Source organism: Pteropus alecto, unplaced genomic scaffold, assembly GCF_000325575.1.
Source record: "Pteropus alecto unplaced genomic scaffold, ASM32557v1 scaffold69, whole genome shotgun sequence".
In the NCBI taxonomy this organism is placed as follows: domain Eukaryota; kingdom Metazoa; phylum Chordata; class Mammalia; order Chiroptera; family Pteropodidae; genus Pteropus; species Pteropus alecto.
In genome coordinates this window covers 5,165,329-5,178,191 of record NW_006494610.1, presented here as the reverse complement: position 1 = coordinate 5,178,191, position 12,863 = coordinate 5,165,329, and the positions used below count along the sequence as shown (strand labels likewise).

The 12,863-nt window shown below is 32.4% G+C and overlaps 1 protein-coding gene across 1 annotated transcript in view; it reads right to left on the bottom strand.

Annotated features, from left to right (window-relative positions):
• SEMA3D (semaphorin 3D) overlaps window positions 1–12,863 on the bottom strand; it is a 110,411-nt gene that overhangs the window by 44,315 nt on the left and 53,233 nt on the right. The window contains exon 7 of the mRNA XM_006925733.2: window positions 4,830–4,972. Coding sequence (XP_006925795.1) covers window positions 4,830–4,972 — 143 coding nt within the window. The remainder of the gene's footprint in view (window positions 1–4,829; window positions 4,973–12,863) is intronic.

Here is a 12,863-nt window from a genome sequence, read left to right as displayed (position 1 = left end):
CTTCCACTTCTAAGCACAGTTACTTGATCTTACTCCAAATGTGTGCATGTAAGAAATGTGTGTCTGTGTGCATGTGCACACTCACACACACATGATTTTTGAAATTTAACTCACTGTGGTATGACCATGTACTTAACATTATTTACAAGTCAATCTCTTAGATTGTTAACTACTCGAAAACAGAAACCTAAGTCACTCTTTTCCAATCCTTCCCTTAGTATCTGTCACATCCAAAATCACATGATCTCACTTAAGCCTTTCATTTAACAAGTAGAGTAGTCATGGAAGACATGGGTGTCCTCATTTCCTAGGTTAAGAAACTGAACTAGGAAGAAGTAGAGCAGAGATGTAAACGTAGATCTCATTTCAAGTTGAATATTAGTATCATTTGGGCTAAAGTTATTATTCTTACTACCAAGTCTAATACTGGATTTTTAATCATAATCTTACCTGACTTCCTTTTGGTATGTGACATTACTGCCAACTGCTTTTCTTTCTTGAAACAGTTTTTTTTTTTTTTTCCCCTTTGACTTCTGACAACATTCTTGCCCAGTTCTCAAACTAGCTATCAATTTCTTTTCAATTGCCTTTGCAGATGTTTCCCTCTGCGCTTTCTTAAATGTCATTATCTCTCAGAATTCTGTCCTTTTCTCTTTGATCTTGAACTACAAATTTTCCTGGGTAATTTGAGACACTTCCATGACTCCAAGAGCCACCAATATACTGGTAATTTCCAAATTCATGAGTTCAGACACTACCGGGGCCTCCAGTTCATATTTTTCAACTGGATGTTATGGTAGCATATCCCAGAGCCACATCAAGAAAAATAAGACTTCTGAAGATTATTGAAATATTATGTGTGTTTTAAAAAGAAAACAATCACTATTATGCTAATTTTCCATTTACTCAGTATTTGCCATAACTTTGAACATCTTTTAATTCCTTGATGTTTTTTCCCACTACTGAGATTTCACGTAGGCTTTTCCTTCTATTTGGAATATTATTATCCATATCTGCCACCTTCGCCCTACGATTTCTTAATCATTTTCAACATCTGGTTCAAAAGTCACTTTCTCAGAGATACTCTCCAAAACCAATCCAAAACCAATTTTTCCTAATTGCGCCCTGTCTGTGTGTTTGATTGTTTAATGCACACATCATCTAAAAGTTGTAAGTTCAGTGAGTATAAGTATGTCTTTTGTTTTTAACTTCACTAAAACTACTGTTTAGTACAGTGTCATGCATAGGGTTAGTTTCTAACAAATGTGATAAGTTAATGAGTGACTGGGTAGTCTACATATATTTTGTAGCCACTTGCCACATGAGGCTATTTAAATTAAAATTAATTAAAATTAAATAACATTAAAAATGTATTTCCTCAGTCATACTGGTAATATATCTACACTAACAGCCACATGGCTACTGTGTTGGAGAGTTCAGATATAGAACATTCCCATCATTGCAGAAAGTTCTATTGGACAGCATTAGTCCATACCAAGCAATTAATAAGAGTGGTAATAAATAAGGACCTTTTAGAAATCTACACTTAGATTCTATCTCAGAAATATCTCTTGAACTCATCCATATATCTTCATTCCTACTATCTTTAGGGAACCACCTAACCGGTCTCCCAGGCACAAATATTTCTCAACACAGATGCATTCCTCAAATTATTGCCAAATATATCTATCAAGTCACTTCTCTGCCTAAACACATTTACAGTTTCTCATTGATGACAGAATAGAGTTTAAACAACTAAACGGAGAAACAAGACTTCTTATCTTCCAACTTACCACCCCAATTTCAAATGACACTGCTCCCATATACAGTCCTGAGGTTCACTTAAACAAGATTTAACTGTCCTAGAAACAAAATATAATCTGTGACAATGCTACCTCAAATGCCTCTTCTCCTGCCCCATAGAACTCAATTTTTGAGCTTCACTGAATGTGCATAGAGTTCTCAGCTCCAATTTCTATCACATTGTATTGGATTATCTTTTAATATCTCTATTATTCTCACTGTACTATGAGGTTTTAAAGAAATGGACAATAGCTTACTTATTTCCCAGTGTCTAGTGTACTTCATTTTGCACAGAAATTGTATTATATTGTTGTTGAAATAATGAAATATTAAATGAATAAGTTACAAATTTAAAAAGATTTTCTTTATTCTATAAACAATTCTTTAGTCAGTTTTGTGTAATTTTTACCTGTTTCCAAAACCTCTGCCCTACTTATCACTGCATACCATTCAGTCTAACAGTGATATCTTTAAAAAGTCAATAAAACGCTTCTACTTTAGTTTAGGGCTGAAGTTATCAGTTTAAAATGAAAACAAACAGCAAGAACAACAAAATTTAAACATTTCCCAGTAAATAAGTTCTGTGGGAACACCTTGGTGGAAAAAATAATATAAAGGACTTCTATGTTACTGAAAAGCTTTGTAAACTTAGTAAAGTGTACACTGTTAACTCTTGTCTCTTACATGATCTCATCCTCTTTAAATCTTAGCTTATATCTATAGAACTCAATTTTGTTTTATAGCTGAAATACATTCTGTTATTATTTGTTGAAAATAGAAAAACAATCTTTAATAACCCAATGGTGGTAAACAATGAAACAACAGAGAGAAAAAATATGTTCTCAATAATGTCAGAACATTTTTTATGTGGAAAAAATATGTAACAGAAACAATGATGATCCTGAGTAGGTGTTTTTTAATTAAACTTTTTGTCAATACGTGACATTTTTAAAGATTTTAAATCTCGTCGGTGAAATCTCTACTTAGAAGTGCTCAGTTTTTGTCACATTTTAATTCTAAATCATTAAACAAAGTTTAAAACATGGGCAGGGCATGTTGCAATTAAGAAATTACAAAGAAAACATTTAGAATAAAATATTATAAACGTTAGACCAATGGATCATACATGTAGCAGGAAATTCTAAAGGTCCTCACTTGAAAGAGTGACTGAGTAAAGAGATACACTGATGTGAGAGAAGAATCTCCATTGTATCTTTTTTGAAAGAAAATTCATCCATCACATGTCCTTATTTGATTTCACAATTAGTTAGCTTTTTATACAAAAACAATAGCATGACAAAATCTTGCTGTGTGGCCTCAGAGGTTTTGTGGTGGGAAGACTCAACTACTAGAATTCTCTCTGCTTTTTAATTCTGTAGGAGTTTGTACATAATTTACATAAAATATCACATGGCTGACACCTAAAATCTAGATTATATTTTTAATACAGAAATTTATAAATGATAGCAACTAAATTTTTCTTTAACATATTTCTTTACCTCTAAAATCAACTTTTATTATGTTGACAGTAGGGTAAAAACAATATTTTGTGATAAATGAATTTCTACCAATTGGATTAAATCTATCAAGAAATAAGTATTGCACAGGTTCACAAAACACATACTTTTTATACAAGCTCATCAGAAAGTGACTCTAAATTGATTGTAAATCTCTTAAAACACACTGAACGTAGCTCATTTATATGAATGGTGTCAATCCACGGACACAGCCTTTCAGGGTAGGGATACTGCTATTACAAGGCATGCTTTGACATATTAACACACAACACCACTCCAAGTAACAGCCATTCATCTCTAGGCAAGAGATTTCAAGAGAAATTACTGTGAGTTTCTAGACTTTGAAAAAATGAGGGTGCTTTTTAGAGAATCTGTCCCCTGGGGGTGAAGGGATCAGTGAGAAACAACATTATTGGCTAGGACACTAGGTAAAGAATGATCTGCACTCACAAGCTGGCCTCATTCAAAGCTGTGTTTTCATTAGCACTTTTAAGTGCAATGATGGTTTGTATTTCTGTCTCTGGAAGCGTTCAAAAGCCTGAAGGCACAAATTGAGACAAAAAGGTGGTAGGCTCAGATGGAAGAAAATGAAAAGTTTGTATAAGACCAAAGAAAGTTTCCCACTGAGAGTATTTATTAACTAACAGCTCTTCCTCTTAATAACTGAATTTATGCTGAAGATATCTATTTAAGAAAAGCTATTTCAGTGAAGATAAATCCAACTAAAAAAGTAATATACTGAAGTCAAAAGTATGATCCCAGCAGCATTATTATTGCATAAAGCTTGTAATCACTCAAATAAGAGCTTTGATGGCAGAAAATTAGTGTCCCACGCGTTTGTGTTTCCTATAATTTACATTAAATGGCAATATTAAAAAAAACAATTGCAATATTTTTCAAAATAAATGTTTTGCATTTTGATTTATTTGTTTCTTTTTTTCTTCTTTATCCCATTTGCGACCAGAACCTAATCTAGATTAATGCTCTAAAATATTTATTATAGTAATATTATAATCCTATTTTCAGTTTATTTGATCCAGGTAAAGATAAATAATTTTACATGTGTGATGTGATGTGTATTTTGATAAAAATACTAGATTCTGTTAGTGTTTAAGTTACTCTAGTAATTACATTAAGTTGCTTTCAATTTCAGAATGAGATTATTAACTGTATAAGAGCATTTTAACCTCTATGGAATAAGAAAATGCAGTGATTTTACTGGAATACCAATAAATGGTAGGAGGATAGCCCAACTGTAAAAAGAGTCAGCTGCCAAAGATATCTAACTCACACCTGGGCAACAGCTTAGGCACTGGAAAAACAAACTATAATATTAGAAAAAAGTGAATTCTTTTTTTTTCCTTTTTCTTTTTGGATCTCAAAAATTATACACATAAGATAGTCTGAATATATCCTACCATTTATAAATAATGGACATTAACTTTAACATTACGTGGCTAATTGTTCATATACATATATACATGCCTAGGTAAAATAAATATATCTTGCCTTACAAACTCTTCCAACTCGAGAAAGGATTGTCTTATCAGAAGTACTGCCTTCTTGAGATGATTCACGAAAGAAGAAATATATTTTATCATCATCTGGATTATAGGTGTCTGGTATGGGAAAAGTTCCAATAAATTTTGCTCCTGTTTGAAAGAAAAGAGCTTTAAATTAAAATACTGAAATAATTTAGCCACAATAGTACTGGCATCTTTTGTATGTAAAACAATTAGCAGAATAAAAAAAAAATGAACCATGAATAGAATGTGGGAAATGAAACATACAGACGAAATAAATATGACACATGTAGAAACATGTATTAGAATGAAGAGGTCCTGAATAAGTTCTCTAAGAACTCTAGAGAGCAGGTGAGAACAGGTGAGGTAATTGGCTGATATTCATAATTGTTGCAACTCGACTTAGAAAGACTTTTCAAACCTGGAGAGTCTATGATTTCATATTTTCCTTTTATATGATGGAGGCACTGCTTTTTAGCCACAATGTCTATTATGAAAAGCTTAGAAAAAAACTATAAACATCCCAAATTTTGATATATTATAAAGTTATTTGTTGCATTTTATAAAATTGCCAAAGGAGAAAAAATTTGAAAAAAACAGTGTGTGGATCAACTCCACTGTAGGTTCTGAAGACATTCTTTTCAGGTTTATATCATGTCTCTGATACTTAGTGAAAAGGTGACCTTAGGCAAATAATTTATGTTCTCCATGCCTCATTTTTCTGATATCTAATATGATACTATCAATATCATTACCCTACCTACTAGGGTAACTGATCTCATGAATTAATATATGTAAAGTACTTAGTATCTGACACAAAATAAGGGTTCAATAAAAATTGTTTATTATTAAAATGATAATCGAGATAATAAACATTATGACTACAAATAACAAAATGATAAAAAATTGACTACATTCATATAATTATTAGAATAATATTTAGTTGTTAAAAATGAAATAATGCTAAATATACTGCTATGGAAAGATGTCCATAATACCTGTTAAAAGAAAAAATATTGGCCATACAGTTAACCCCTTTGCATCAATGGCAAATTAATCTGAGTTACTAATTCCTTGTTTAAAAAGTATTAGGCATTTTAAGTTCTGGTTGTATATAATTGTGAACTAATCAGGTAACAGATCTGTAATTGGGTAATAGCAGTTTCAGAAATAATCTTTTGGATTAAAGCAAAGAAAACAGTGAGAGTCATTATTGAGAAATGAAGAAAGAATTTCAGTTTAGTAGATAATATGAGACACTTGGAAGGACACATAGAGCACTGTTTACAAAGTAGAAACAGGAAACAAGGCAAAAAAACAGGTGCCTCCTCACTCACAAGGGTTGGGGGGAAGAAGTGAGAGGAGAAAATGATCAACATTGCCTTCTCTAGATTTTGCCCAGTTTTGCTGATTTCTGGGGACCCCAGGAGTACTAAAAATCATTTCTCTGAAGATGTAAGCCATTGATCAACAGCCCAGTAAACAAGGCTACACAGACACCTTCTTCAATAGACAAAAGTTAATATTTGATTCCAAGTAATGGGTAATTCATTCTTTATCGTCCTACCCTCTCTGGGCCAGCCCTGATCTCCCAACCCATCTCTGCTTAAATGAGAAGGCTTAAGAAGAAAAGAAAGGGGAAAATATGTGCATGAAGTTCCTTCCCTTCATTCTTTAGTATTTCCCTGTTCTTCCTTAGAATTTAGAACTCCAATGGATTCTTATACTCTTGATAATGTCACTTTGATATGATCCTAGATTACATAAAAGTTAAATTTTGAAAACCATGAAAAGTGTTTTAAATTGTATATGCTAATTAATCTTAAATTAGCAAATTCCATTAACAATTCTACTGAAGGTTTTATGTGTTTTTTTTTTCTCTTCCAGCCTTCTCTTTTAAATTGTTGATAAATCATAAATACTTGGCTTCGAATCCTTGAGCAAAGTAAAATTTCATTCAGAGTCACAAATTAACACTTCAAATTTATTATTTAAATATACTGTTTTCTTAAAAAGGACATTTTTTGTGGCAAAAATTTTTCTGATAATTGTGGCATTAAGATTGCAGCAAATTTATGAAAACAAAGAATAGATTTAATTACTAATATATTCAAGTCACTTAGAACAAGAAAAACTGGTAGAATCAAAGAACATAAAAACAAATAAGAATTGACTCTTCAAATCAATTATAATATAGATTAAGGAAATATTAACATATGGCCAAGCTAATGCTAAGAAGAAGGCTAGTCTTGATGTTTCCAACAACTTGAAAGGGAATTGCATAATATGTAGAGAAAAAGACAACCAACTGTGGGCTCCCACAGAAATGGACCAGAAAATAATAATAATCTATAGAACTTTTGAATTTACAGATGCCTCAATATTACTGACCTGGATGAAAATCTCCAGGTACATTGATGTCTGTATTTTTAAAACATAGAGATATAAAAATAAATAAAACCTTATAGGTGATCCTTATAAGCATCTAAAATTAAGAGTCGCTGACATAAACTACCATTTTGTGCATGGGAAAAAGGATACAGATAGAACTCATTAACCCAATGTCAATAATGCAAATGCATAGATGGATAGGCTGAGTTAAGATTGATAAAACACACACACACACACACACACACACACACACACACACACAGTTTTAAGTAATTAGAGTAGGACAAAAAAAAATAAAACTGAAACTATACAGAAATTATAGGAACATTATAGGCTTATTTTATCTTAACCAATATATGAGCTTAAAATGAGGATTAACGTGAGTAGAATTTACCATAGCACTTAAATATGACCTAAGTAGAGGTTACACATGCGGCATGATGACGCTGGTAATGTTAATATCTTATCAGAACTACTTAATGATTGACTTTAGTTTATAATTTTAAAAGTAACATAGTGGTACAAAATTTGCACAGTCCTCTCTCCAGAGAGCAAATGAGATCTCAGTTCTTTGAAACAGAAAATTATTTTAGGTAAAAGAAATACCAGTGTGAGAAAGAGAGTTGCTTGTAAAGCTTTCTTCAGACACTCAGGTGGAAGAAGTAGTTAAATGAGGCAATTGTTTGGCCTTCACTTGTTTACGGAGTTCGACAAAAGAAACACGATTCTAAAACAGAGCAGAATGTATCCAGTCTAAAAGGAGAATGAATTAATGTAGCATTTCATATTCTCCACTGCAGAAATACACAGAACAATTCACTTGGGCTCTGTGAAACATTATCCAGGCATTGCCAGGTATTGCCATTTAAAATAGTGAAAAATTAGAGTCTGACACCAGTCCACATTTCAGGAATTTTACTGCTACATCAATGGAGAAAAACAGAGTGGATACTTTTACAAGGTACATTTATTTAACTTTCAACTGATATATGACATAGATGATCTTGTTGTGTTTATTCATTGACTGTTGGTTTTATTGGACTCTCTTTAAAATGTTGGTTCTTTTTTCAGTATTATAAGAAAAACTATTTAGGAGTACGGTAAGAAAATTGAAAGAAGGAAGTGTATGAGCCAAATGTTTACTACATGAAGAAATCTAATTATGAAAAAAGAGTTAGTATCAAATAGTACTCTATTCTGAGTTTTAAAAAGTAAACTTATTTATGAGTTAAAAATATATACATGTTTCAAGAATAAAGAGTTTCTTTCTTGCAGATTCAATTGAGGTCCTGTCTTAGAACACTGATGTTAGTATTTTATGATAGAAACTCTTTCCTGACGCTGCCAAATTTGGGTAAAAATAGGTATCATTTAATCAGTGTATGACATGCATCATTGTTGAATTAAATAATTTAAAATCATACCAATAGCCACCTGGGCTTTATTATAGCACACTTTTCCCCTTTGGCGTTTCAAACACATTTCCTAACAGAGATGGAGTTCACAAATGAACTTTTAGCATGACACCAAGAGTCACTGCCAAATGAAAATAACATAAATCCACATGGCCTGCAGTACACATCACTTTTACTTCTCCTGATGAATCTCTTTCACCCAGATGAGCTCACCTACACCATGACCTAATATACAGTGAGTTTCTTACTTTGCTTTACTTCTTGTAATATCTTTTTCCTACTACTTTTGAAAAATGTTGTCCTTTTGTATGGAAGAATTTATAGACAACAGAGCACTTCAAGAAAAATTTCGAATGAAAACTGCCTCCATATGTTAAAAATGAAAAATTAGGACAAAAGTTCTCATTTACTCCAGGAAAAAAAACAACAAAAAAATATGCATCTAAGTTATTATCATTTGTTTTCATTTTCCATAATTTATTTTTATCCTAAAATGTTCACAAAAATGCCACTGCGTTTGAGTAACCACTGCGACTTGTCTCTATTCCTACTTCCTGATATGTTCTAAGATTAAGTTGCTAAGGGAAAGTACAGAAACATCTGTCTTTATCTAGACTACACATAGAGTTTAATTTTTGCATTTTTTCATCTTCCTGATGAGGTATTTATGTAGATCAGTTTCTCAAAAAATTAATCAGGATTCATTCTTCTTAAATCTTTTGGGACTGTATTAGGTAAAGTCCTAGAGAAAATCTGACAAAGATCTTAGGGCTAGTAAGTGTGGAGGTTAGCTGATCTCACTCTGGTTAATTCTAGGCAGGGCAAAGAATTACCTATGGCATACACACAAGCACCAAGGATTTTAAACTTCCTAAGTGGTTCAGTGATAAAAATGGACTTATAAAATATTCATGTAGTATATTTTTAAGAAGATTAATTATTTCAAATCTGCATCAGAACAGTTAAATACCCAATTACAATTTAATTTAATTTTTCGATTTCACTTCATCTAAATATAATATCAATTTGCCTTTACAAAAGTTTAATTCATCACAGACATGTAAAAAGTATGATTTTAAATTAAAAATGAAAGTACGGAAAGTAAAATTTAACAGAAAAAAACTCAAACTCTCTAATCGGAAACAAATAATACAATGATGTAATAACATACAGGAAAAACAAATCAGACATTGACATTGACCCCATTATTTGAAATATCAAGTCTGTTAGTTCTTTCAACCTGGCAACAATTTTATGAAACCCAAGGGTGAGTTTTACATCTACATGCTAAATAAATAGTAAAGACAATTTATAGATATGTTGCACTGTTATTGTGGGCTATTGTACATAACTAATGAATGAGTACACTTTAGACCAGTGCTGTTCAACGGAGATTTCTGTGATGATAGAATTGTCTTATATCTGTGCTGCCCCTAGCTTTTGTGGATATTTAGCACTTTACATATGACCAGTGTGACTAAGAAAACAAATTTTAAATGTATTTAATTTTAATAATTTTAATTTAAATAGCCACATGTGGCTAGTATATACCATATTGGACAGTGCTACTATAGAGCAAGTAGGCTATGTCAGGAACTACTCTGTGTCAGGTCCAATGTTAGGAAGAAATAAGGCCTTCATTAACTGACACTAAAATGGGAATCAAGCTCCCAGATTCAGGAGACATGATATGCTACTCTTGTCGGAATTTTGGTATTATAATGGAAGGGTGGGCCTGGGGGTTATGAGACTGGGCAAATCCCTTCTGTATACTGAGTCTCAATTTGTGGAATAGGAGGTTGAATAAGATAATGTTTAAAATAACAGTCATTCCAATAATCACCACAATTCCTCTAATAATCACTGTATTTTGTTTCCCCACACTCCTGACACTAACCAGATTACCCCACTGACCTCTGTCTTTGGACCCTAGGCTGATTGTATCTGAAAAATGGCCACCTCTCAGAACAGAGGACAGAAATGCTCTCTAAGCAAGACAACTGTTTGCCTTAGCATGTCAGGAGCTTCCTTATAAGAATCTCATATAGTTTCTATAATTTCTTCCTTGCTCTGCCCTAGTTTTCATGAATCGAGAAGCTCCAACTGTGTCTTCTGAAGCACTGTGCTCTTCTCATTCTGGCTTGCCTGTCCCCCAGCAAACATCTGACCTGATGCTTGCACCAACCTGGACTCCAGCTAGACTATCTAGGTCTTTCACATTGCTTGCCTAACCACACTTTCTCTATCCTACCTGTTCTCTGCAACAAGAACCATGTCCTCACTTTGCTGTTGCTCAATATGGCATGGAGATGTGGACCCTGTTTGTAGTGAGGCTGTAAAAACAGGAGATGTATAGTCAAAAAAAAAAAAAAAAAACTAAAAAAAAACCTAGGTTGATAGACTGTATCATACAATGGAAAGAATAAAATGTGTAGAGCTAGCTAGACATACTTGAATTTCAATCTCACTTCCAATAGCTATCTAACTATGGACTATTTATCTGACTTCTAATCTATCCTCAGCTATAAAGTGGAAATAGTAATCTCTTAAGATTATACCAGATTAATAAAATAACACCTTAAAAGTACCTAATGCAGTCACTAGGATGGATGCTACATAAAACAAATTTGAAGCAGAAGAGACCAGAGATAGGGAAATGATTTAACAATCAAATAGTGGCAATAAACCAGAAGTAAGGTGATGGAGACCTATGGGAAGATGGTGATCATGGACCGAACAAGGTCAATGGATATTTTGAAGGAAGTAAAGGCCCTTAGCGATAGATTAGATAAAAGTTGGTGAAGGAGAGGAAGGAATCAAAGATAACTTCAAGGTAACTGGGTGGATAAAGTTAAAGTTAAGATAGATAAAAATCAGGAAACTAGTATTGAAGGGCAGGTTATAAAGGGGAAACAAGATAATTTTAAAGTTAAACTCATAGCATTTTAGATTTTAGGTACAATTAGTCTTTTAAATATCTCTATTTATATCTGTATTGAAGAAACTCAAAGGATCACTAAACAATTTGTAAAAATCTCAAAGCACTTTAATGGAACACTGAAAGCTAAGGCTTATATATCTTTATTACTATATTAAATAACATGTTTCTTTCTTCTAATCTGAGATGAAAATGTAAGACATCCAAATAAAATTTTTAAGGCACTTAGTTTCAGGAAAAGTCTGGCAATATAGTTTTAGGAGAGTCGAGAACACAGGAAACAGTTAAAACGATTAGTATAGATGAGCTCACAGAATTATGAAATATAGAGAAAAAGAATAAAATGTGGTTTGTAGTTAAAAATGCTAAATAGATGTCAGAGAATCAGAGCATTCATGGTTTTAGTCACATTCAGGAATAATAATGATGGTGTTGATTAATATTGACACTAAGTTGCTTTTACAATTGTCTCCCATCAGACCTCCCTACATGATCTAATTTAATCCTTACAACTCCCTGTAATATTGTTATTATGCCAAATTTTTAGGCAAAGAATTTAGATGCACAGAAAGGTTTGACTAAGGCTACAAATAAGTGATAGTCAGGATTTAAACCTGGGCAATTAATTTCAATGGAAATAGAACTATAATTTTTGTTTAAACCAAAATACTTTTGAGAGTTAAAGAACGATAAAAGTAAACTAGAAATGTCCAGGGAAAACCAGGTTATATGGTCCCTCTATCATTAACAATTAAGCAATTTCCCTTGAATGTTCTAGAATCATAAATGTTGTTCTAATTCTTAATCATTTGGCCGCATTCAATCCATTGAGACTTCTGCTATGTATACTTGCTCCACCTTCATTTTCTTCCTTTGTATTGACTTTTTAATTACAATTTTTCCCAGTTTCCAAAATCTTCTCTTGAACTTCCTCAAATTCTTCTATTCCCAAACAAATATCTTCTATTTCAAATATATATATCCCTTTATATTCTCCTGTCCACCTCCACTGCCACTACCTTTGTTCCTGTCCCATCCAATTTTCCTGTTTTTGTGTAATGGCCTTTTCTCTGTCCTCATTTTCCTTTAGTCTTCCCTATTGTGCCAGATTTAAACAAACAAACAAAAAAATCTGATTCTTAATTAAGATCAGGAAATGACTAAAGAGGGTCAATAAATTCAAACTTCCAGTTATAAAATAAATAATGTAATGTACAGCATGGTGACTATAGGTAATAACACAGTACTGCATAGTTGAAAGTTGCTAAGAAAGTAA